The sequence below is a fragment of the Crinia signifera genome, chromosome 11 (genome assembly GCF_055691185.1).
Source record: "Crinia signifera chromosome 11, ASM5569118v1, whole genome shotgun sequence".
NCBI classification, from domain to species: Eukaryota; Metazoa; Chordata; class Amphibia; order Anura; family Myobatrachidae; genus Crinia; species Crinia signifera.
This window is the reverse complement of record NC_139227.1, coordinates 68,458,973-68,486,539: the sequence shown is the minus strand read 5'-3', so window position 1 is coordinate 68,486,539 and position 27,567 is coordinate 68,458,973. Positions and strand designations below refer to the sequence as shown.

Below are 27,567 nucleotides of genomic sequence, written 5' to 3'. Positions count from 1 at the left end.
TGAAGATCTCAACTGATTTATTTTCCCTTGCGATACATATGCAGTTTGGGTAGTGGGGGCAACAGTCTGTGTGATCCTCATAAGAAGATGTCTCTGGGATTTTCCTTCGTGTTGGTCTTGGATTCTTGGGTGTCCTCTGTTTTTGGTTGGGTTACATAATTAAGATTTGGGTGCAGTTTTATTTTCTGGCAACAATTATGACCGCGGAAGGCACCAGACCTGCAGAAAGGACAAGTAGTTAGAGACTGGAGTAACAGAAAACAGCTTGTATTTGTAGCCTCTGCCAACTGTATATCCCTGTCATAGCACATATACACACAGCGGTACCCTATTAGGGAAGGTCAAAATACCAACAGTCATTATCCTGACATGGCCAAAATACCAACATTTAAAATGTCCACAGGTCAAAAAGTCAACATGAGTTTTTTCATGATTTTTTTTCCTTTGAACTGAATTGTTCATACTTTCCAATCCCACTGGACGAGGAGGGGGGGATATAATAGTGTGCCAAGCCAGCGAGGCACCATGCCCGAAGCATGGCGAGTGCAGCGAGTACACTTATATGGTTGTCCATGTTGAACTATGTTGACATAGGCACCCAAAAAAGTCTACTTTTTGACCTGTCGTCATTTTAAATGTCGGAATTTTGACCATCAGCCAATAGCGGCTGGAATTTTGACTATAGGTAAATCATTCTGAACCCTCCTACTAGCCGGAGGGTAATAGGCTCACCCTGATAATCTGTCGCTTGCCATGTCTTATTAGGGATATTTTTTGCAGGCAGAGAAATGTCCTGTATGCCTAGATGTGAACCCGCTCATAAGGGATTTGTGAATGTTGCTAGTGACTAAAGTAGTGAATTTCAACTTTTTTACCTTGTGGCATACTAAATAAGATTTAAAAATTGCCAAGGCACACCATGAGATAAACACAGGGAAAAAAATTGGCCCCTACAGGAAAAAAAAAAAGCCTATTGGCCCCCATGTCAAAAACAAAACAATACAGTTTTAACCATCAAAAAAAAAAATCTGGCAATGTGCTCAGATTAGAAGCAGCCTAGGAAACATGCTACTCTTAAGGCAGAAATCTGGTAACTAAAGGCAAAAGCCTATGCTAATCCCCATAGTGTTGAATATATTATTAGACATGGTATATTAATTAATAAACCCTTAAGCAAAGTGGATAAATGATCATACAGGTTGAGTATCCCTTATCCAAAATGCTCGGGACCAGGAGAATTTTGGATAACGGATTATTCCGTATTTCGGAATATTTTAATATTTCAATGATGTATTTTGAAGTATCTTGCATTTATGCTGTATAAACACATAATATACACACAAATATATTTTATTACCACATAAAATACACACAAATATATTTTAATTGTTCAAAAAACAAGGTTTCAAAACGTGAAACAAAATGTGTGTACTATCTCAGCACTGAATTTGAATGCCAAGCAATCATTGTCTTGCACATATATAGTGCCAGTTACATATCATGTCCCCAGTGATGCTGTTACAAATGTCCCCAGTGAGTTTTTAGCAAAAAAAAATAATTTTTTCACTTTCTGGAATGTCCGTATTTCGGAATAATTCGGATAACGGATATTCGGATACGGGATACTCGACCTGTATCTACCATAACCCCATTTGGAACACTGGGGAATGATAAAATAAAAAAAGATAGACACTCACCAAGTTCTTGCAGTGGCTTCTCCATGTCCTCTTCTGTGAAGACACGTCGAGGGAAGGTGGTCAGGAGGTTAAAGGGTCCTTCCGGGCCTCCAGGCCAATTAAGTTCCACATACAAGCGGACAGCAGCCAGCTGCTCTCGAGCACGAAATGTTTGAGATAGCGATGTTCCATCAAGTAGGCGCACCTGACCGTAAAGAAGAACATAACTCATGCATCTTAATGTTTCATCAGTCCAGTACCTCACATGCTGGGTACTGGAAGCAACAAACGCTACAGTTAACACTGGAGTGTGTAGGTCTGTAAAACGGGCACCCACCAAACAATTCACCCAAAAATTGTAATAAAGACCAAAGTGTTCTAGTTATAGAAAAAACAATTAGGTTTATTCATGCAATATGAATAACATTTCTTTTAAATGCACCCTACTTCTAGGCCATCTGTTTTTGGACTATACACTCAAAGAGATGGGATCAAAAACAAACAAGGTTTTCCACCCATAAATATTTCCAATTTGCGTACTATAACCTTGCACATAATTGGAATATCCTCTTACAGATACTCTCAGTGAATTTGGGCACCCAAAGGATTAAATTCTATATAAATGGGATGAAAGCAGACCATTTGATTTCTTCAAAAACACTATTCAAGATGAATAGACATTTTCAATACTATTGAAGCCATGATCTTAAAAACTGCTGTTCCTGTGCAATTGCATGGCTTTATTCAGATGCCTTGCTGGTAAAAGCACTGTATCCACTCTTGGCTAGTTCCAACTTTGGTTTAATCAACTATACGGGCTGGGTTGGCTAAGAGTTCTCAGCAGTTGGATCCGGACTGTCAGAATACCGACATCAGTAAGTATTTTTACCCTAGCCCTAACTCAGCCTCCCACAGCCTAAACCCCCCTCTTGCAGCCTAACCCTAACTACTACCCACCCCCATATCCTACGACCTAACCCTAACTGCCTCCCTAGTGCTTAACCCCAAGGCCAGTATTTACATCTAGGATTGTGATGTCATTATTCTGACTGTCAGGATCCTGACCACACCCATCACTATCACACTGTGACAGAGTGAAGAAAAGGTGCTGCAGAACTCTCATGATAGCTATTATACCATGGCAGTACTCCAGAAAGGAACACTTACAACTCTGATAACTCATTCCATTATGTCCCTCCTGTACACATCAGTAATTAAAACCAGTACATTAAAATACAAATTATATATTTAGATTTCATAGTACACAGCAATCTTAAAAATTAAGGTTGTAGGTGTGGTAAGGTGCATTTGTATCCCATCCCCTCTAAGCGCATTAGACTCACTGCTTCACCGCAAATAGTCAGAACAGACTGTAAACATTTTTGCTACTTGCCTCATGTTGAACTTTCTTAACTGTACACTTTTTTTTTTTTACTTATTGGTTTTAATCACAAAACATCACACACACCTACAATATAGGGTTATCTCTTTTTTTAACCTAATCCAAAGTCAGTCCAAAATCTGAAACACAGTTTGAGGTATTTTTGTTATGTATCCCATTGTATGCCCTGGCTGCCAAACGCAAGCTAGCCTGCCTGTATCTCTGACCCCATTGCCTGCTGTATGAGCTCCTGTGCCGTCTCCCTCTCTGGCTTCCTACGGTAGTCACTGTCCCTGTGGTCCACAATTGCTGTCCTAGCACTCTGCATGGTACTGTACTTGCTGCAGTCTGAACCTTCCTGGCCTCTGGGTCCTGTGCTGTCCCCCTCTTCATGCCTCCGGTAGTCACTGTCTCTGTGGTCCACAATTTCTGCCCTAGCACTCTGCATGGTACTGTACTTGCTGCAGTCTGAACCTTCCAGGCCTCTGGGTCCTGTGCTGTCCCCCTCTTCATGCCTCCGGTAGTCACTGTAACTGTGGTCCACAATTTCTGCCCTAGCACTCTGCATGGTACTGTACTTGCTGCAGTCTGAACCTTTCTGGCCTCTGGGTCCTGTGCTGGCCCCCCTATCTGGATGCCTCCAGTAGCCACTATCCCTGTGGTCCACAATTTCTGCCCTAGCACTCTGCATGGTACTGTACTTGCTGCAGTCTGAACCTTCCTGGCCTCTGGGTCCTGTGCTGTCCCCCTCTTCATGCCTCCGGTAGTCACTGTCCCTGTGGTCCACAATTGCTGCCCTAGCACTCTGCATGGTACTGTACTTGCTGCAGTCTGAACCTTCCTGGCCTCTGGGTCCTGTGCTGGTCCCCATTCACAGCATTACCACTTAAAGTTCCAGGGGCTGAGGGGAGGGAGGCAGCGTGCCAGAGGCCCTGACTAGAGGGAGAGCCAGTGTGGGTGGTGGTGATGGCAGGGGTGGAAGAGTCAGTGAGGCCGGGGAGAGTCAGTGAGGCCGGGGGAGAGTCTGTGGGGCCTGGAGCCAGAGTTGGGCCCTCTCTGGGAGAGGTAGTACCTGCTCCCATGGGGGCCGCCGCTGGGTTTGCAATATAGTAATGTTATATCCTAGATCTGATGTAGATTCAATTTGGTTTTAGCTAAAGGCCACTAATCTACTCCCTTCTATAGATATAGCTTTAGTGGGATTAAGGTTTAGGGGATCCAGGTATTTTCTAAATTGGGGTTAGGTTATACAGGGTGGGGGGTTATGAGGAGGTTTACTTTGGGCAAGTCTTGGGGGGTTGATTTGCTTTGGGTTTTGGTTTTCTTTTTCGATAGACTGCAGTACTTCTTGACACATGATTCGGTGCAATGTTATTTTATCTACCTTTACTATTAGTAGCTTAACGACACTTTAATGTACAGATGATCCTTACTCCAACCTGAATGGCGCCTTCAGGTGATGGATGGTTTGTTACTCTCCTGTTGTAGAGGTATTAAATGTATCCATATTTGTACTTTCTTTTCACTTCATGTAGTTGCATATTATGATGGAAGGCTTTGCACCATTTGGTATGATAAGTTTATCTTATACTATGTATGTTCATGTAAAACGTAATAAAAAATACTCAATTAAAAAACTATATAATGGACACGGTGGGCAATATTCCTTCGTACAAACGCCCTTGTGAATGGATTCCCAAATTATATTTATTTCAACATCTGTCTGTACTGTCCACTAGGGAGAAAGTACTAGGTCCAGAGGCAGCTGAGAGCCACCTAATAAATATGAGATGTGTCTTTTATTGACACAATGGCAACCTGATTTTCTGAATGTAAGCACATACACAAATCCTCACACATGGATTTACCTGTATACGACACTGATCATACTCTTTCTTAGTGGGTGGCTCCTGTATGGGTGACGATGGGGAGGGTGTAGAAGCTGGAACGGGCGATTCTGCTGGAGGAGAGATTGGCTCAGATGCTGCTCCCCCAAACTGAAAGCAAGATGAAACACACCTTATATGAAAAATGTTCTGGAAATATAAAGAACTGAAAACATTTCTACATGAGGGAAATAATTCCACTAGTCAGCTGTGAGAACTGGCATGCCTCTTTGTTTTAGGCAGGTGAGGCAAATGCAGACTATGGTGGTGATTCAGGTTGGCTCGCATTTGGCCGAATTCGGCCCGGGGAATGATGTTTCAGGTCTGCGAATCCGCTCCGGCGAAAATAAGCATGTGCAGGCTGTGCAAACTCCTTCAGCGAGTGTCACACGCGCCGAGGCGTTAGCACAGGGAGGGGGGGCGGACATTGGCCTAGAGCAGAACAACGCCCTGCATTTTTGGGCATCCCCATGAAAGTGCAGGGCGGTCCCCTGGGGACACAGGTGGGCCAATACTTGGTTGCCGACCATCAAATAATTTTTCTCCGGTACACTCGCATGTGAGTGGAAGGGGGCGTGGGTTCGTTTGCCCGGCAGGCGGCGTCTAACTGCTCAGTAAGCTGCGAATTTACGCTGCTTAACAGCCAACATGAATCACCCCCTATGCTCTTCTTTGAAATGAAGACATGAAGCCATAAGCATAAAATCTGTTTATGGAAAGGGGGAAAGCTTATATTCTGTGTACAGGCTGGCTGCCTCTTTTTCTTCTGTCTGTCATTTTGCTGATGTTCCAACTAGACTCTCCCCAGTAGAAATCTGAATTGTAAGAGGATTATACCATGATAATGAATGACAGGAGGAGTTCAGAGGAAAGACAGATTATTAACAAACTTAAACAAAAGGCGGTTTACGCCAGGGTACATTCTGTAACCAGATAAATAATAGCTGTACTGGACAGTTAATAAAATGTTGGGTACTTGTATACCTTCACGACTCCCATAGCATGCCATATGTAGTGGCATGCGATGCGATTTTTTCGGGGTTTTTATGCATTTGTTGGAAAAATCGCATGCCATGGCATCGCATGCCATGGCATGCAATTTTGATCACAAATGCATCCAAATGCATTTAAATTAGTAGCAAACATGTTAAATGCACCCCAAATGTCTTTTTTCACACTGTACCACCCCCACTATCAACGCCAACCCGAAGCGTGGCGAGCGCAGCGAGCCCGCGAGGGGCGGCGGTAAGCGTCCTACGACCTTTTCATACCCCACTATCCACGTCGGCGTGGAGTTGAGAATAGAAAGTGTGGCGAGCGCAGCGAACCACCGAGCCCGAAGCGTGGCGAGCGGACGCGGATACCTTCACAGGTATCCGTGTCCCCTCGCGGGATTCACAGCTATCCGTGTCCGCTCGCCACGCTTCGGGCTTCGTGGCTCGCTGCGCTCGCCACACTTTCTATTCTCGTCTCCACGCCGACGTGGATAGTGGGGGTATGAAAAGGTCGTAGGACGCGTACCGCCGCCGCTCGCCACGCTTCGGGTTGACGTTCATAGTAGGGGTGGTACAGTGACAAATGACCTTTGGGGTGCATTTAACATGATTTTAACACATGTCAATGATTTCTGTGAAAAATGGCATCGCATGCGATTTTTTCCTATACGATGCCCATCGTGGGAGCCGTGATACTACACAAGTACCATATGTTGTTATGCATTAATCGACTTGGGTACGTTATGTTACACTAAAGATCCCCCATACACTGGGTCTGACTTGTCTTTAGGACAAGTCGGACCAGTTTGCCCGGCAGCTCCCCGGGAGGCTGCTTATGATTTGGCAATTGATGTGCCAAATTATACATGCAATAAATCACATGCGATTTATTGCATGTATATCCCTGGGGAGCTGGAGGGGGGAGGGCAGCGGAGTCCCTCTGCGGCGCTGGTCAGCGGGTCCAGAAGATGGGAACTGAGTAAGTAGTGCTATTCGCCAAACTGCGGCACGGGAAGCGCTGCTGAATTTGAAAACACTGGCCGGACGCAAATTGGCTGAGTATAGCGCTACTCACTCATCCGCCAGAACCGCTGACCAGAGCCGCAGGGCGTCAGAACACCGCTGCCCGCCCCACGCCGCTGCCCGCCCCCCAACCAGCTGGCTGGACCCCGCCCCCGCGTCGGAGGTCCCAGGATGGGTGGTCGGAAGGCCAGCAGGTCCGACCACCTCCTCGGGTCCAATGCGCACTGGATCACGCATCGGACCTAAGGGGACACCAAACCGAGCCGATTTGGGCTAATTTCACGGCCCGATTGGTCGCAATCGGACAAAATCGGCTTGGTGTATGGGCAACCTTTAGGGTTAAATTTACTAAAGTGTGAGTGTTTAGAAGTGTGAGATGTTTCCCATAGCAACTAATCAGCATTGGCTGTGTTGCTATGGGCAACATCTCTCACTTTCAAAAACTCACACTTGTAAATTAACCCCTAAGTCTACTGACATGGCAATGCTGATGCTGGGATGCCAAGAAGAGGGTTATATGGGTCTTCTACCCTTAAACATGCTGCTTAATGGGATGAATAACCTTATATGAAATGACACTTCTAAAATGCTGAAAGTACCATTAACCCTTTGAGGGCAACATCTCTGTGAAAGATGTACAAAATATCCACTTATAATGCCAGCGCCGCTCTCACATTTGTTATAAAAATTCAAATAAAACATGTGTAAAAAGGGGGCGTGGCCTGGCTGCTTAAGGAGCAGGACGTGCATTACTTGAGCTCCTGCTTGGCTGCGACCGAATCTGCGCTAAATCTTCTACCCCAGAAGCCATCCAGACTCCATACCCCATATTCCAGCTAGGGGGGACCCTAAGAAGGGAGTGGGAAAAGCCGCGGAGTCGGGGGACCTCTCTGAGAGGTCCCCGCGGATTGCGGCCTAGTACCCCCTTGGAGCAGGGGACTCGCGTGATCCTGCCGTCCATCGGAGCCACGAAAGACGAGAGGAGACCTCCAGGAGACCTGCTGATCGCCTCCTACCCAGTGGGGGGGACTCTTGGACCGGCGTCACCCGGGACACAAGCGGCAGACCCGGCTAAGAGCTTGTTGTGTTTGGACTGATCTGAAGTAAAACAGTACAGGAACTTTATGGTACTCTGATATGATGTGACAGGAGCCGTGGAGGCCACACGCTTAAGGGCCCACTCTCAAAAGCTTCATTCAAGCACGAAAATGCTCCAGGAATAACCATGCTGCTTTAACAGGCCACTAGGGGGAGGCCATGCGTGAAACTGCCCATCAGTTATGACTTAGCTGAAGGAATATTACCACATGATCTACCAGTCCCGACACACATGACTAAACGTCGCCACAACAAACCTAAAGGAAGACCCCCTTCGGGATCAACACAAGCTCAAGCTTTTTGTTCTTTGTTTGGTGCCTCAACTCGTGACTCCCTCCCATCTACGCCGTGTCCACGCTCTCCTCCTTCACGACCAGAAGATCAAATCCTACAGAATCCCCCTCTCACAGCGCCATCAGAAGAGAGAGACATGGCCTCGCAAGATCTGACCTCCATACTCTCCAAACTCAAGGAGATCCCCACACGGCAAGAGATACAAGAAGACCTCCGATCCTCTGAAAAGAGGATCCAGGAGTCTATGCAGACTCAAATTGCCTCTATTAAGACAGATTTCAAACACCTGGCAAATCGAGTAGTACTACTAGAAGAACAAGCGGAAGAGGTAGATACTCGGATGTCAGATATTCACGACTTGGTGTCTCGGCAATCGAGGGCCCTGACTGAAATGGGCCGTAGGTTAGATGATATGGACAATCGCGGGAGGAGGAATAACCTAAGGATTAGAGGTATTCCAGAAGACATCCTACCTCAAAACATTGAGAGCGCCCTGTCCAAGATCTTCAAAAACCTCATAGAGGCAGACGCAGAGCACCAAATAGTCTTCGATAGAGCACACAGAGCCCTAAGACCCAAAGGAACTCCAACTGAGAAACCAAGGGACGTAATCTGTAGACTACACTATTTCCAAGAAAAGGAGGGGATCTTGAGGGCGGCGCGACTTTCACCGGGTCTTACTTTCAATGGCCACGATATCCAGATCTATCAGGATCTATCATGGACAACCCTACAACAAAGGCGCTTACTACGCCCCCTCACGGACGATCTTAAGAAGAAAAATATTAAGTTCAGATGGGGGTTCCCTATAAGTATACAAGTTGTCCATAAGGGCAAAACATGTATCTTACAGGAGCCCGAGGGGGTGGACTCTTTTTGCAATGCCCTGGACATACAGCCTCCAGTGCTGGCTAACTGGCTGGACCCGATGGAACTGTCGACCAGATCAAGACCACACAAGGAACACTGGCAAGAGGTACACCACGGCAAGAAAAAGAAACCCAGCAACCCTCAGCCCGTGGCGACGAGCGGCGGGATGAGGGACCAGCTACAGAGCCAGCAGAATATGCCGGGGACCTCTTCTCCCAACGCGTAACTATGTGCTAACCACAAGAGAGATTCTCTATTCTAATATAGAGTCAAATAATTTACCTGGGTAAACAAGGGTGCCCACTCTAGAAATGTTTCTCTTGTAACTATATGACTATGTTGGAAGAGGTTTGTGGCGATCTGGGCTGGCAGTGATGCACATGATCAGATGAGGTCTGTGGCCTTATAGTACCTGGTGGTTGGATCCCCCCAGTACTTACCCTACTGGGCTTTAAAACCTACAACAGATGATAATGTTATAAAGAGCCGTAACCGGCTTTTCCATATTACTTGTAGTTTGTGCGTCCTGGCCGGCCCGGATGAAGCTTTTAGCATTGATACTAATATAGGCTAATGTTACATAAATCTACTTGTTTTGTTGGTGGAACTTATAATAGAGTATTTAGTGTTGAGACTAAGGTATTCAATTGTTTCAATGTTTTATTACCTTATTTTATGCTTTATACGACAGGTGGTTCACCCTGCCCTCCCCCACACCCCCTACGCTCTGCTGTAGATCCGTAGCCCATGAGACGACACAGGTCCCTCATGGCTAGAAATGCAGAGTTACACATACTCAAAGTTCTGGTTTATTGCTTACGCAATATTAACTTTCCTTTAACAGTTACAGTTTTTCCCCATGTACTTACCCTCCCCACTTCTTCCCCTATTCCCATCCCTTGGCTGGGGGGCCTAGGAAAACTGACATGCTTCAAGATCAAAACATGGTGGTTAACCTAAAGATAATATCGTTAAACACGAGAGGTCTCAACATTCCTGAAAAAAGATCGAAAATATTACACTTAATGTATACTGAAAAAGCGGATGTTATATTTCTTCAGGAGACACATTTTAAAGGTGACACAGCTCCTAGATTGTATTCTAGACACTACCCGGTAGGATATTTCAACAACTTCTCCGAATCCAAGGCTAAGGGTGTTGCCATATTGTTCTCTAAGAATATTCATCTCTCCGATGTCACAGAGTATCAGATAGGAAATGGTAGAGGACTGTTGGTTAAGGCCACTATTTCCAATCAGGTTTTCTCATTTCCTAATCTCTATTTACCAAATAAAGGCCAGATACGCTTCATGAAAGAGGCCATGGAGCTAGTAGAAGATAGGTTGGGGGGGGTTGTGGTGGCCGGGGGGGATTTCAATTGGGCCATTGATCCTGCGATGGACTCCACCGCATCCGCCAATAATACCTCTCAAAAAGACATAAGACGTTTTAAATCCATATTACATGATTTCCAATTGATAGATACTTGGAGACTATTACACCCTAAGGATAAGGACTTTACCTTCTACTCACATCCACATAAATCGTACACTAGAATAGATTACTTATGTGTGGGCCATAGCTCGCTAGAAATGATTACAGAAGCATCAATAGGGCAGATGGTGGTATCTGACCACGCGCCCATTACCTTATCCTTATCAATACAGAGTTCTCCCACTCGACAGTGGAACTGGAAATTTAATGAACAGTTTTTGAGGGATGACGATTGTAGGAAACAGCTTGGGGATGCTATAAGGGATTACCTTGAGACAAATGTGACTGAAGGGGTGTCACCAGTTACAATTTGGGAGGCACATAAGTGCGTAATACGTGGAAAATGCATTCAACTAGGTTCATGGCTGAAAAAAAAGAAAGCTGAATGTAAGACAGCCTTATTGACCAAGATAAGATCCCTAGAATTGGTACATAAATCCTCTCTGACATCTGACACCTTATTGGAACTACAGGAGGCCCGTCTGGCTCTGAATAGCCTACTTAATGAGAGCACACGTAGGGCGTTTAGAAAGCGTTTAGAAAGTGGTAATAGACCTGGTAAACAGTTGGCAAGGGCTTTAAGGGCACAGAGGACTTTGACCTATATAAAAGAAATGAAAGATACTGAGGGTCAGATACACTCAAGTAACTCGCAAATCGCACAGATATTTCATAAGTACTATACTGCCCTATACAACCTAACCAAAGATGACTATCCGGGAGAAAGATTAAATTTAGAAAGGGACATACGGGAATACCTATCAGAAATCCAATATCCTGTTCTACCAACAGATTTAACAGCCTCGCTTAATGAACCATTCACAGAGGAAGAACTAAAATTAGTGTTAAAAAGTACCCCATCGGGAAAGAGCCCAGGGCCAGATGGCTTCCCGGTGACTTATTATAAAGCTTTTCAAGAGAAGCTCATCCCCCTCTTCCTGCAGGCTTGCAACATGATATCCAAAGAGCAACCCTTGTCACCTCAATCTCTTGCTGCCCATATTACGGTATTACCAAAGGAGGGGAAGGATCCTTCACTTCCTGCAAGCTACCGCCCCATCTCCCTACTTAACATAGACACCAAGTTATTCGCGAAACTATTGGCGAATCGTCTGGCAGCCCTAGTTCCCTTGGTGGTACACGAAGATCAAGTAGGCTTTGTGAGGGGTAGGGAGGCGAGGGAAAATACTATAAGAGTCTTTGACATAATAGCACACGCCCAGGCAACTCGCACCCCAGTCATGTTCCTATCCACCGACGCTGAAAAAGCGTTTGATAGAGTGGATTGGAAATTTATGGAAATGACCTTAAGGCATATAGGATTAAACGGCCAGTTCTTACAAAAGATCTTAGCGCTATATGATTCCCCTACAGCACAAATAAGGATAAATGGTACGCTATCGCCTCCAGTTTCTATCTCGAATGGGACGAGACAGGGTTGCCCCTTATCGCCCCTAATATACGTACTATGTATGGAAGCCCTGGCTAGGGCAATTAGGAAGAATTCCAATATAAAGGGCCTAAGGGTAGGGAAGACCGATCACAGATTAGCTCTATTTGCTGATGATCTCTTAGCGATAGTCTCGAATCCAGTAGTATCCCTACCGAATATTATGGGGGAGTTCTCCAGATATGGAATATTATCTAATTTCAAGATAAACTATTCAAAGTCCACTGCATTAAATATATCCCTCTCTAGCCACATTGTTGACTCTCTCAAGCCTAGTTTCCCCTTTCATTGGGCCTCTTCTCATATTAAATACCTAGGTATACAAATACCAAACTCCTTGCCATCTGCCTTTGCTCTTAACTACACTCCTCTGCTCCGGACTATGCGCCGTGAATTAGCTCAATGGGCAACACAGAAATTCTCTTGGTTGGGGAGGATGAATATTATTAAAATGAATATTCTCCCTAGATTCTTGTACCTCTTTCAGGCAATCCCTTTGAGGATTCCGGCGCAATACATCGGGGAAGCACAGAGAGTTATAAGCCAATTTGTCTGGGGCGGCAAGAAACCTAGATTTAAGCACTCATATTTATATTATAACAGGGACAAAGGGGGACAACGTCTGCCTATGTTGTTAGCATACTATCAGGCTGCAGCCGTGCACAGAGTACTGAATTGGTCAAGGGTAGATGTTAATCCTAAGCAATGGATAGAATTAGAAATGTATTCTTCCTCAGCGAACCTACATCTTATCCCCTGGTTAGCAACAATCCCCCCAATTAGGCATCCCACAATTGAGCCCACCTTGACTCTATGGAAAAATCTTGGGTTCAAGCTGGGCCTCTCGTCCACGAATACCCTAATGTTGCCATTCATCGAGAACCAAGACTTCCTACCTGGAATCTCTGGACCGCAGGCAAATAGATGGAAACAGCGGGGTCTTACTAGAATAATTCATTTACTGTCGGGCGGGAAAATCATTGCTTTTACAGACTTGATGACAGAAAAGAAACTGGTTCAATCAGATGCTTGGTTTTATTTTCAAATAAGACATTTTATACACTCAAAGAGGCCAGAGGTTACCCTAAAAAAAGCTCCTACGCAATTTGAAAAGATATGCTCATGGGCCTCTGAGCCTACACATGCCCTCTCAGCAATATATAAATTACTGATACAGGGCCATTTTCCGGATATCCCTGCCTTTTGTGAGAAATGGAATGGGGACCTAACTCATAGGGGCATAATAATAGACTGGGAGAAACACTTTGAGGTAATGGCAAGATTTCGACGAGTCTTGAGGTAATAGACACCCAATATAAACTTTTAACCAGATGGTACAGGTGTCCAGATTTTCTTCACAAAATTTATCCATCGGTATCTCACTTATGTTGGAGATGCGACAATTCAAGGGGCACCTTGATTCATATTTGGTGGGACTGTGACAAGCTTAGACCCTTTTGGGGCAAAGTTATACAACTTTCCTCAATAATATTAGGTTACCAAGTTCCAGAGGGTCCCGACTTTTGGCTTCTCTCACACTCCAAAATCCCGTTATATAAATACAAAAAATCCCTTCTAAAACACCTGAATAATGCCGCCAGAGCAGTAGTTCCGACACACTGGAGGGATACGAAACCACCAACAATAGGGGAGTGGTTCAGCAGAATCGATTTCTATTGCTCCATGGAAGACATATATTATGATGCTCTAGATAAACAAACCGATTACATGTCGACATGGTTACAGTGGATTGATTTTAAAACATCAGTAAAATATAAAGAACAGGTAAATTCTGACCCCTCTACCGGAAATCAGGGGGATGTAAGATGCTCCTAATTCTGAGATCACACATTCAGGTGACCCTATGCTCAAGATACACTTGGGATGACCTCACAAGTTGAGACAGATTATGGCACCCCCGACCACCATCACACTCCTTTCTTCCATCCCTTCCCATGGGAATTACCATTTGGCCCCTTTACTCTCCCACCCCTCTCCCCTGTTGTGTTAATTTGTTCCCTCCCCAATCCCTCTAGACATACGAATCCTCTCATTTAATCACCATTGTACTGCGGTTGGAGAATCCTATCCGTTAGGCCTAATATATCAGCATTGAATGAGCAGTATACTTCTTTATACTATGAGGATAGGTTGTAGTGCGAAGGATGGTTAGAGACACATTGAGGCTAAAATGAGAATGTTGTTAAGAAATCTGATACACTTGCCTAATGGATCTATGTACTTATCTAATCGCTTGTAGGATCGTATTGTCTGTATATGTGATTTTGTATTTGTTTTTTCACTTGAAAAATTTAAATAAAGAATATATAAAAAAAAAAAAACATGTGTAAAAAAATAAAAAATACTAAAAAAAGGATTACATTTCCTATATAAGGTAAACATTACAGGTCATTACGATAAGTAAAAATGTTCGTTTGGCAATTTTCACACAGATTTTGACTAATTCACTTGGCACACAAAGGGTTAAACTTGTATCGGGATCCTGTGGCCAGCATTATTATGCTGAGCTGACATACTCACTGGGGACATAGTGAGTGCTGACATGCTAACCACATCCCTATTCATATCTTACTATTTCCATTAACAAAATATGAAAAACAACGAGCAGCAATTTTATGCACACCAGGCTGTTTAGCCTTATGGGCCCTACTCACAGAGCGATATTCAGCCACTTTCTGAGAGATGTTACATAATCGCTCAGAAAGTGGCTGACTATCGCTGTGTGTGTGTAGCCCACACAGCGACAGGGAGTCATGGCCCCGCGATACAAAACATGGTTGCTCAGAAGGCCCACACATCTCTGCATGTGTGGTGACCTTCTGAGCTATCGGCAGCCGGAAGCCGCCTGGAGCCCCCATGACGCTGCCCCTCGAGACACCGGAGTTGCCTCCTACCGACGGGTGAGCGCATGGAGTGGGAGCACCCAGAGTCCCTCCCGGCACCCCAACACCGCTGAGTGACCACTGGGAGCAGTGGAGTTCTGGCAGTGATGGCTCCGGTGCGCCGGGTGAGCCGAAAGAGCACTCCCCGGGCAGTGCATGGCTGTCCTGGTACATGGGGCAGAAGGACATGATGCTGCAGGGCATCTTTGAGATTGGTAAGAAGAGCTGTGATGTGCTGCTGACCACCATCCGCCTGCTGTGGAGCCCCATCTGCCCCAAGAGCCCAGTTGAGGAGGGGAAGGGGGGGTGTCTTGGCTGCTCTCACACCTGATGAGTCTGAGTCACTGGGACAGTGAGTCCCAAACTCTAGGACTGCCCAGGTTTGCAGGATGTCCAAGATTGAGCGCATGTGGTTCATACCAACACACTGAGGTACTAATATGTGCTGAAGTATGGCTATCCTGCAAACCTGGATGGTTTACCAGACTTGGGGGAACAATTATCAAAGCTATGTGCCACCCAATCAGCTTCTCTAGCTCAATGATATAAGCAGATTGGTTGGTACGCTATCTCTCTTGAGGTTTGAAACATCTACCCCCTATGTCCTAAATTCATGCTAGTGCCAAACTTGGTTTTCTTCAGGACACACCAACTGTCCAAGTTTTACAGCTGTCCATGCTAGAGCCCAGTACAAGTAGTACATCAGTAGTATGTGTGCTCTAGCATGGCAGTTAAAACCTGGACTGTTAGGGTGCCTTGGGAACAGAAGTTGTGAACAATTTCTCTAGGGCATTGGTAGGCAATGGGCAGTACACCAGCTGCTGTGGAATTACATATTCCGCCATACCCTGCCACCGTTTTGCTGTCAGGACATGCTGGGATGTGTAGTTCCACTGCAGCCGGAATGAAGGACATTGTTTACCCTTAATTTATGGTATAGGGGGACCCCTATACCACCAAGATTTATATGTTTGGGGGGATGGACACATTATATCGCCGACATTTATATATGGGGGAGGGGGGGTACTGTATCACCAACTTTTATTTATTGGGGGGGGGGGGGGGGGGATGGAACACCCACACACAAACACACAAACTATTGCACCAATATTAGGTCACACTTTGTCATATGATACTCACCCAGGCTTTATTCCAACCCATTATTTAGATGCTGAATGTCCCATTATGAATGTCTGCGTGTGTGGGCCCTCTACTCCCATACATATGGAACATCTGGCCAAATACATAATCTCCATGGATAGCACTCACCCTTCTTGCTCTGTCTGCTTTATCACGTGCAATTTTCTCTCTAACGCGTTCTCTGTAAAGAAGGATAAAAGGCATTTACAGCCACATATATAACTGCACCCCAGAAGCAGCACTTCCTACCAGTCCCGTCCCCCCCCCCCCCCCAAAAAAAAATTACCTGGAGAAAGAAAATGCCATTTACTGAACAGACAACTGCTGTTTCACTCGGCCTCTTCTAGGCCAGCATGAGGAATTTCGATGCCTCCCCATGGTGGATGGATGTTATGTGATGTATGTCGACAGTGTCTATATAGAGGGTTTGTGGTACACTAATTGGGGTAATAAGAGATTGAAAAACTGTGCATGTGCCGCATTCTAATGCTCATGATCAATTAGCGAAAGATTATCGTAAATCTGGCCATACATCTACAGATTGTCAAATCTGACTGGTTGGAACAAAAGCCTGGTAATATCTGAATGACAGTTTTGGCACTTTTTCAACATTTCAAAGCAAATGGTCAACTGTCATTCGCTCTCATCTAGCGATGGCCATCGTTGCCTTTGCCATCAATGGCAAAAGTGCAACTGACCATCGATAGTGTCAAAATATGCAATGGATGACCATAGATGTTTTTACATATCGATGGTCATCCATTTTGTTTGATTGACTGGTCTGTGGGCCAATCAAAATGCGAGGGCGGGGCTTGGCGGGTGCCGGGGGCAGAGCTATGCTCTGTGTCCCGGGACTTTGGGGGAAAAAGCAAAAACAAAGCTATTCGTTTAAGCTTGACATCGATGGTGGGAAACCATCTGGTTCTCCCCATCGATGGCAACACTATTCGACATCGGTCATAAACCATCAATGATTTATAATCATCGATAGTTGATGGCCATCCCTACTCTCATCCATCACCAGGTTTTTGCCAGTGTTTAGAGGTAAAACATTGCATTTCCTGGAGGTGTTTGTGAAAACGCAGGCGTGACCAGGCATATTAGCAGTTGGTCACTGACCACTTCCAACCTGGTTCTTGAGCAGATTAGTGAAAGCCCTAGACTGGCGCAGATGGAAAGAAGGACTTTGAAGTTTTGATTTCTGCAAATGAATATTTGCAATGCATTCGCAATTTGCAAGGGGCATTTTTTCTTTCTGTCTGGGCGGCGGATTTCTGCTCACAGCCCACTGCAAATTCTGTGATCCAGGCTGAATTAGGCCCATAGTGCACTGTGTCAGAAAGCTCTGTCTCAGTTGCTGGACTTGGGACCAAACCAGAACCTATTACATTGCAGCGGATGTCTGTGTAAGATCAATGCTGAGGATCAGCAAGGGGACATTAGATGTAGGAGTTTTGTCTGCCATCATGGCAATAGAGAGAATGCTGCTGAATCTTGGTGGACATTTTTACACCAGCTGTTTTCTCCTAAATTTGCACATTTATGCTGATTATAACCCACCTGGCCAACCGTTCCTCCTGCTTCTCCTTTCTCCTCTCTTCGGCTGCTTTTTGCATCTCTTGTTCTTGTAGTTTCTGTTTGATTGCGGCCAACTCTTGTCCTTGTTTCCGTCTCTGTTTCTCTAGCTCTATTCTTTCTCGTTTTTCACGTTCTTCGCGTTCTTGTTGCTTTTGCGCTATCAGTTCCATCATTCTGTTAATATACAGTCCTAGAGATTAATTCCAATAATCTGACTCAAATATCCTTGCAACATTGTCTATTGACAATCATTTTTTTACGCTGTTTTAGCATTTCACCTCTGATTTAAACCTCTGCATTAAACTACTAAAATATTAGGTCTCTGTATAACTATCCCCTCACATAACATGGTACACCACTGAAATTATCAAGCGGATGTTACATACGTTCTATTCAGGGATTACAGCGTGTGTATTCTGTCCATCAGTGCTATAAACACTGATTATAGTATGGCACTCACCTTTTTGTCTGCTTTTCTTTCTCCTCCTCGGTTAAGGGTTGTCTTCCTTTAATAATGGAGACACAAGTGTTATATTATACAAATAAATATAATTATCAGGAAGTTCATGGACCAACAGGTATAGAAGACAGCAAGAAAGGCTTATTATGTATCATACAGTATGTATGCCACACCTTGAAATCTGTTATCATTTTAGGGGGTGAAAAGAGAGCGCTATAGTGATTTTTTCGAGTGACACCTGTGGAAATAAAATATGTTAGTAAAATAATGTTTATACTCCTTTTGGAGGATATAGGGTGGGAGAGGAAGAGAAATTTGCGCTGACCCTACTTGCCCTAACCTTACAGACGCAGCGGTATTCTTCAGCGCAATGCTGTCCGCTGGATGGAATCTTCTGTAATGGCTTCGGTCCCGGGACGCGGCTTGGTGACGTCAGCGGTTGGCGTATCGGTACTTCGGGTAGCGGCAAGATAGCTTCTCCTCTCCTTAAGTCTCCAATGCGTTTCATGCCACGATGGGCACTTTGTCAAATGTAAGATATAGGGGGGTATTCAATCTTTGTCGTGCACCCGCAGCCATCTCCCGACGGGGGAGATGTCTGCGGGGCCCTATTCAATGCTGTCTTCCCTGACAGCATTGAACAGGGGTTTTGCGCAGAACGAGCCTGACAGCACAAGCTGTCGGGCTCGTTCTGCCGAGAAAAGCCGGAAATAGGCGAGCTCCTGGCCGGAGCTCGTCTATTTTCATCATCAACTCGCGGCCACGCCCCCTTCTCGCCGCTCGGCGGCCGGGACATTGAATCCCGACTGCCGAGCTCCAGGAGAGCAAAACGAGAACGGGACAGGGGCACGGCTGTCGAGCTTGCTTGACAGCCGTTCCCCTGACATTGAATACCCCCCATAGAGAGGGGAATCCAAAAAATTGCACTAATTTGTGGCCCCCAGAAATGGGCTATTACCCCGATTTTAGCCTGATGCCCATTATCGGGTTATCTATTCATAGCCCATTTTTTAAATCTACATCTACATGGGATACATTTCTGGACCCATGTATTATCGTGGCAAAATGGTTCTCCTAGGGCTGGTTATCAGGGATTACATTTCAATTGCTTTAGCTATAACCTAAGCGGGGAGGCATTGGGTAATTCAGAACTTGAAAAGGACCTAGGAGTCCAAATAGATAACAAACTGGGGTGTAGTGCTCAATGTCATATAGCAACAAATAAGGCCAACCGGATACTAGCATGTATAAAAACGAAGATTTTGTTCTTTTAGAAGAAAACTTTTTTTTACAGTAAGGGCAGCCAAGGTATGGAACTCTCTTCCTGGAGAGGTGGTGTCGGCAGACACGATAAATACGTTTAAAATAAGGCTGGACAAACATCTATTGGATAAAAACATACAGGGGTACAAGTAATAATCATAACCTGTCCTTAAATATATCAGTATACACTACGTATAACAAGGGATGAAGCTAATACACCAAGGTTGAACTGGATGGACGTGAGTCTTTATTCAGCCTTAAATACTATGTAACTACGTGGAGCAGAATCCCCATATGTGCAGGCTATCGAGAATAATTGGTTAGCCCCCGGGAGATCCACTAGCTACGGTAATCCTCCATATTCAGATGTTCAATATCAATGGAAGGATGAGTGGCTGTACTGATGTGAGGGTTTTAGGTGGGTAAGTTTTTATCCAAATAATGATTATAGATTTTCAGGCTGCTGAAAGCTACTGCTGATTGGTTAGATCTTGCTTTCTGTACTTCTAATTTGCCTGAAAATCAAGTAATGATTGCTATTGATAAAAATATAGGTACTTGTGTAGTTTCACGGTGGCAGTTACGTAGTCAGCGTAGTGTCCCTGTCAGCATCGCAGTCAGCATAGTCAGCGTCCCTGTCAGCATTGTGTTCCCGCAGCCAGCGTAGTCAGCTTGTGTCTGCGACCGGGTGTACGTTTGTGCCTAACTGGAGCTTACGCAGTTAGCGTAGTCAGTCTGTGTTACGCAGTTAGCGTAGTCAGGCAGTGTTGTGTTGGCGCTTATTACATTGTGTGGTAACCATTGACCATTTTTAACCTGCCTGACATGTGTGAATGTGTTCCTGAAACACCCCACTATCCACGTCAGTCCAAAGTGTGGCGAGTTGACGCAGTATGCGTCCTCCCGACCTGTTCATACCCCCACTATCCACTTCGGCGTGGAGTTGATTTTATAAAGTGTGGCGAGCGCAGAAAGCCACCTAGCCCGAAGCATGGCGAAGCAGGGACGCATGCGACCCATCACAACGGATCGCATGTGTCCCTGCCACCGGGAAGGAACCGGTGGCTCGCAGGGTATCAGGTGTCCGTACACTGCAGCGAGACAACGCAACAGTGTATGAGCACCTATACACTTGTGTCATCAACAGCAGATTGGATTTCTTGTCTCGAAAAATCACTTTCAATCTAACAAAACTTGTGTTGTTTAGACAGTCAATTTTAGCCCATAGTGCTCACCCAGATGAGGGATAACAGTAGGCAGAGAGATTATTAATACTGTGTCATAGGTATCTGCTCTATGAACATACAGCAGTATAAAGTGAAGGTCAGATTACAGTACCAGTTCATGCACTACCTTCTGGTATGTGGCTCTTATCCAGGGTTACACAACTGCTTTTATGAATAGAAAGCATGTTCTAGTGCCAGGATCAGTATTGGGTAATACAGCATTTTCAGGTCTATTGTTCCATATGGTATTCATTGGAAAAACATCCCCAGAAAATGCTCATCTGGACCACTTCGCTATAGGAGTGGTTTAATAATCATGCAATAAATGAATGAAAACTGAGAATAATAAAACAAATATAAATTTTGCACAGAAAAACGATGACATCCTACAGCTCACACAGTGGAGCAAATTAAAAAATAGTGTGTTGCATGGCTATGAAGTCAGAGATGATTTGGGGGTGGGGAGTCAGAAGAAATGTACCAATTCTAGATTCAAATAATAGCTTATCGTCTAAATATCAGCAATGGCATTAACATGTGTGCTGCTGGTGGTACAGGTACTCTGTCCCTCAATTAGTACCGCAGTCACTTTGATTTATCCATTTGGGGTGAGTAAATACTATGCAATATTTTAAAGGTTAGGTACTTATGTAGTATCTGGGCTGCCGATTTTGTGATTGTATGCCTTACCTTAAGGCATACAATCAGATGCGATGCGATTCGATACGATGTTGCATAGGATTCAATGTTAAGAAGGTCCTGTTCATTTCCCCACTATCCAAGTGGGCATAGAGTTGATTTTATATAGCGTGGCGAGCGCAGCGAGCCACCGAGCCCGAAGCGTGGCGAGCGAAGCGAGCCCCGCGAGGGGACGCATATTTCTTAAAAAGTATTCTGTGTCCCCTCGCGGGGCTCGCTACGCTCGCCACGCTTCGGGCTCGGTGGCTCGCTACGCTCGCCACAGGTTTATATCCAACTCCATGCCCACTTGGATAGTGGGGAAAGGAAAAGGACCCCTTTTTCCCATTGAATTCTATGTTAAAATGGACTCAGACCATTTTAACATTGAATCCTATGGAAAAATCTTGACCATCGCATCGCATACGATTTGGTCGCATGCGATGCGATACGATGCGATGCGATCCGATCCGATTTCTAAATCGGCAGCCCAGATACTACATAAGTACCAAATGTTATTGCTCATTTGGGTTCTTCTGAGCCCAGTGTTTGCTATGAACAATGCCTGCTGCGGAGGGACAATAATGATCCCCCCTGTCATCTGTCCATGCATCTCAATTTGAAAAAACAGTAATTGACTGCATGTACGATGACATCACTGAACGATATCATTAACAATATCGTTCAGTGTGTATGCACCGCCGATACGATGGTGTGAATGATGGTGGCATAAAAAGATGCACCAATCAAAATTATAGTATGCACAACACTAAAAGTGTCTCAGTCCTTGCACAATCTGTGTTTGCATAAACTCGTAGATGGGCGTTCGCCAATACATGCTTCGGAGTTAAAGGTTTGGTGTACTGACCGCACAGCCCTGGTTGCACAATGGGGGTAACAATTCTGTGAGCTAATGGGGGTCACAATTCTGTGAGCTAAACAATTATTTATGAAACGTACAATTCATAATTCGTTAAAAAAAAAACGAAACAAACAAAAAAACACTTTGTGCCGATATGGTCCAAAAATGTATTCACTGATGTTTTAAATTAATATAGTTTGATGAATAATTGTTACCTAAATATTGCGTGGGCAGCCATTTTGTCAGTCAATTTAAGACTCAGATTACAGTCCACAAATTCATTAGGAACCAGAGCCTTGTGATACTGCATTCTAGGAGGTGGCAGAGATTAGCAATTTTCAGTTTATTGAAGCTGATAAAATGCAACTCATTTTATGATTGTCACTCATGTGATCAGGTATCTCAGTGATGTCACTGGTTCCTAGTGTCACTCAGTGATGTCACTGGTTCCATAGGCTACTTTCTTGTGATTATCAGAGAACTCAAATATGGCTGCAATATGTACAAGTGAATCATGAATTTACAGTTCTGACCTCCATTTGTGTCCATTTCTTGCGGATCCTCTCCACTGGCTGCATCACTAGGAACCGATACAATTGGCTCATCTAAGTCAGGGTCATCTTCATGTTCCATTAGCCTAAAACAACCACAATAAGATGGCATCATGTACAAGAACTTCCTTTAATATGCACACACAGTTTATCCTGCTTACCAGTCCATGGCTGACTCTATTCCTTGATTTCCAGTAGCAGCAACTGCCTTTTCTCTATTAGAACAAAAAATAAAATAAAACAGATGGCATCAAGGCTTATTAGGAAATAGTATGTTGTAAATGGCGGGATATAGAAAATGTGCTATAAGTAATAACAATTACTGCAATCCATGAAATGTATCAATAGTAAGCTATGAGTTGCAGCACATTCTTCCAAGACCAAAAAGTACTTGTTGGGAATAGACTATGGGCCCAAATCAGAACTGTTTGCTAGGTGGGGTTTGATCACAGCCTAGCAAACAGGTAAACCCCCAAACCCCCCACCCCCAGAGGGAAACCCTGCATTTGCATGTGAGGGGATGTGTACGCTTACACATCCCCTCGCATGGTGCACGACTGAAAAGTCATTCAATGGTCAAACGAAAAACGGGCAGACCTTTATTTCCACCGGAGATGGATGAAAAGGGGTTGGGCACTGATGTCAGCCACCCCCCTTAAACAAGCATAGACTCATCCTCCAGTCATTTTCATGGAGACACCCTCCCCTCACAGTGCGAACGCCTCGTGAGTTTGAATTTAAAGAAACTCAGGGAGCCCGAGGTGTGCACCCACCACCAGTGCTGTGCCTTAACACGTGCATAGGGGGTTGAGCGATCGATGGACCTTCTCCCAAATAAGAAGGGCCCCATTTTTCCCCTAACCCCTCTCAGCCATAAGGCCAAAGAGGGGGAAAAAAGGGATCGGTGGGTCCTCTTCGCCAAAGCTTAGAGAGACCTGCTTTCCTCAACCCGCAGAAGGGTTAGGACGGTGGGTCCTCTGCACCCAAAGGTTTGGAGAGACCCACTTTAGGCTTCCCTCCGCCTTGTGGCCTGGGGTCACCCTCAAGGGGACCGAAGCTCTCCCCAAAAGGATGAGAGCTTCGGTACATTGGGGAATGGTAGGCCCATAAGGGTCAACCACACAACCCAAAAAAAGCGTGACACACTACAGAAAACGTGTGATACTCGCCAAATGCATTCGTACAGGGGGTCTGCAAATGTGCATACCCCTACCATCGGAAACGGGGACAAATTTGGCCCTGTAACACTAAATATGAAGAACAAATAAGTCATGATGCATACAATATATTTTGAAATGCTGAATTGGCAAAACCCCAGTGAGCCAACTACAAATGTAATCCCACACTAGGGTAAAACACAGATCACATTTATAGGTGTGTGAACATTTGGTAGGAATATTACAATGGTAGATGGCCATGGTTAGGGTGTGAAACACAGTGGGAGAATACCATGAAGAGATCTAGAGAGATATTAAAAAGTTTAGACATTACGCTCTGGTTTGGGAAAATCCCATCTCTATGAGGCTATCCAGCGCTGAACACTGCGACATTTCTGTAGGAAGAGAAGACAGACATTATTATTATTATTATAATTTTATTTATAAGGCGCCACAAGTGTTTCGCAGCGCCGTACAAAGGAACAATACAGGGAGACAAAACTTGGCATAACATTGAATAAATAACAAAAATACAGTACAAATAAAGAGCACCACAGTTCAATACACATTACAGCTTAAATGTAAGTAGTGAGGACCCAATCAACATACAACTAGAGGCTTGAGGCCAATGATGGAGAGGAGTATGAAGATGGTCACTGAGTGTTGGAGTAAAGGAGAGCTGTGAGTGAAATGTGAAGAGAAGTGGGCTTTGACAACAGGAGGGAAGAGGGCCCTACTCGGAGGAGCTTACAATCTAGTAGGAAGGGGAGACAGACAGATTACAAGAGGTGCAAGCGAGGGGGTGGTGGTTAGATAGCAGGATGTAAACAGGCAAGGGGTCGGAGAACCAGCTGGTTTATGCAGTGGAAGGGTACGCTTTGATGAATAGGTGAGTTTTCAGTGCCCGTTTGAAGCTTTGCAAGGTCGGGGAGAGTCTAATGGAGCGAGGGAGTGCGTTCCACTGAAGGGGTGCAGCACGGGCAAAGTCCTGTACTCTAGCATGGGAAGCAGTGATCAGGGTGGAGGAGAGATGACAGTAGTCAGCTGACCGTAGAGGGCGGGAGGGTGTATGAATGGAGATGAGGTTAGAGATATATGGAGCAATGGAATTAGAGATGGCCCTGTATGTGAGTGTGAGGTGTTTGAAGAGGATTCTGTAGGGGAATGGAAGCCAGTGCAGATTTTGTTGAAGGGGAGTAGCAGAGTTAGAGCGGCGGGAGAGGAAGATAAGCCTGGCTGCAGCATTGAGGACAGATTGGAGAGGAGCTAGTTGGGATTGAGCGAGGCCAGTGAGAAGAGCATTACAGTAGTCGAGCCGTGAGATGACCAATGAGTGGATGATCAGCTTAGTTGCACTCTGTGAGAGAAAGGGCCTGATGCGAGCAATGTTGCGTAACTGGAACCGGCAAGAATGGGCCAGGGCTTGGATGTGGGGTGCAAAGGAGAGGGAGGAGTCAAGAGTGACACCCAGGCAGCGGAGTTGGGGAACAGGGGAGATAAAGACATAGTGATTGGGATATAACCGCACATACTTTCTCCCGGGTAGAGAAGTCATGGAACATTTATTTTATTGCTATGACAATATTTGTATTTAGGGACTCATTCAGACATGACCGCTAATTAGAGACTTTGCAAATTGAGCGATAATTGAATGATTGTGCATGCATACTGTTTGCATCGTGCATGTGCGATGGTAATAATGACAGAAAATGCATATAGATAGTAAACATAATCCTCTTGCAGAGGCTTTCCCTTTCACCTCGCAGTACACTGCAAATTCTCACATTAGCGGTGAAGTCTGAATCAGGCCCTTAGTGTATTGGTTTGGACTGTTTAACCTGCAATTACTTGGTGTCTGTTAGTTAATCTGCTCACATTGCCATTCATTAAGCAGCCGAGGGACACTGGTTTGGGCAGGACATAGAAGTCTGGGTCTTGCAGTGCACCCTGACAGGGGAACTAAACGTAAACCACAGGGAGGTGCAAAATCAGCACAGGAAGCTCTATACGATGCTCACACACACAGAAATGGCCACTGTCTCTCACTGGAGGAGACCAACACAAGGACCCTGCTTGGCACACACTCAGAAGATACATAGCCCAGCAATCCTGTGAGCGCGCATGTACTTAAACCCGGGTTACGTTACGTTAAATACACAGTCTAGTAATAACAAAGCGCAAAGTGAATTATTGCAGTGAGAGCACATCTATGTACAACACATGCAGCAGTGTGCGCGGCTATGAGGACGTAAGCGCAGTATACAATGCCCACACACTAAATTATATATGTCTATAGATATATCTATATATATAGATATATATAAAGAGATAGATGTGTGTGCAGTGACGTCACGTGATCTCACTTACCGGCGGCTCTGGAATATCACGTGACACAGCACGCTGGGAGGGGTGGAAGTGAGCACTTCCGGTGTACGAAAGGCCGGATGGGACAATCACGGCTGAATGTGTTGCGGGGAGCGGTTGCCGTAGAGACGTCACTGTGCGCGTCACTCGCTTACATAGAGTGCGTTATCATGGCATTCGCCTCATTTATCTTTCTCTAAAGTTTTCCATTTGTCGTTTTACCCCAGTAGCAGATTGGTAGCACAGTGAGCAGTGATTAATATGTTAATGACGTTATTATTGTTATTATTATTAGCCTTGCAGAAATGATGTTCTTAATGTGTAATAAGAACGTACATGAAGTAGGCATGGTCGTCAGTAGTTCATGGTTGTCGATATTATGTTACAGTTCTGATGGTGGTTTAATTCCACCCAATGCTGGGATTGCAATGATTACCACACGCACATGGGATGTGCGTCCAGGGGGATTTTTTGTGTGCTTGATCGGGGGATATGGAACAAGCCTAAAGCTGGGTACACATATATACAATCGTCGGGCCGTTCTTCCAATCTGGGGGCAAACGGCCGTTCGATTGTATAGGTGTGTACGCTGTCCCAATTGCTGCTGTGCGATCGATAAACGGCCAAAAACGCTCTTGGCCGTCCACGGTCGGTCGGTCGAAGGTTCTTTGCTGCTTTATATTTCATCCGACAGGACGGCTCCATATCGGAACAAAAGTGAAGTGTGTACGCATGTTCGATCGATATGCTTGACAGTTTGACAAAGCACGGTGGTATGCTGCATTATGAGAGACCCTGTAACCCTTTGCCTGCTGTTTTAACTAATGTGTGTTTAATGCCTCACTGCCCAACACTTTAGAGGCATCACTTTAAGACATTAATCAATGTTGAAGTTTTAATAGAGTGTGCTGGAAGCTCTTTGCAGGGCACCATAACACACTATTAAAACTTCAACATTGATTAATGTCTTAAAGTGATGCCTCTAAAGTGTTGGGCAGTGAGGCATTAAACACACATTAGTTAAAACAGCAGGCAAAGGGTTACAGGGTCTCTCATATACTTCTTCTTGCGATTGTTTGGACGGGAGTACATCGGACGTCGCAAGTAAAATTGTACATATGTGTACGCGCAGAACGGTCGTATGTTTTGGACGGCCGAACGTGTATTCGGTCGATCGAACGGTCGCAAGAAAAATGAAATTGTACATATGTGTACCCA

General features: G+C 45.0%; 2 protein-coding genes across 13 annotated transcripts in view; one reads left to right on the top strand and one right to left on the bottom strand.

Annotated features, from left to right (window-relative positions):
• UBXN1 (UBX domain protein 1) lies at positions 1–26,484 on the bottom strand. Of its 4 annotated transcripts, none has more exons than XM_083165020.1 (10): positions 26,353–26,484; positions 24,320–24,380; positions 22,990–23,043; positions 22,811–22,914; positions 18,249–18,294; positions 17,771–17,962; positions 16,340–16,391; positions 4,926–5,054; positions 1,698–1,881; positions 1–219 (listed from the first exon to the last, which is right to left on the bottom strand). In XM_083165020.1, exons 2-10 carry the CDS (start codon positions 24,376–24,378, stop codon positions 179–181), a joined length of 861 nt encoding a protein of 286 aa, XP_083021146.1. In that variant the 5' UTR covers positions 24,379–24,380; positions 26,353–26,484; the 3' UTR covers positions 1–178. The 4 variants fall into 4 exon arrangements, with proteins under 4 accessions (XP_083021146.1, XP_083021145.1, XP_083021148.1 ...); XM_083165019.1 differs by lacking the exon at positions 26,353–26,484 and adding an exon at positions 25,824–25,935; XM_083165022.1 differs by lacking the exon at positions 26,353–26,484 and adding an exon at positions 25,861–25,882.
• LOC146045897 (tesmin-like) overlaps positions 26,419–27,567 on the top strand; it is a 144,558-nt gene continuing 143,409 nt past the window's right edge. For 8 of the 9 annotated variants that reach the window (XM_083165015.1, XM_083165016.1, XM_083165013.1 and 5 more), the window contains exon 1: positions 26,419–26,509. The gene's annotated coding sequence lies outside the window, so the exon portion shown is untranslated. Of the gene's footprint in view, positions 26,595–27,567 lie in introns of all 9 variants that reach the window. The other variant, XM_083165011.1, reaches the window with a different exon arrangement.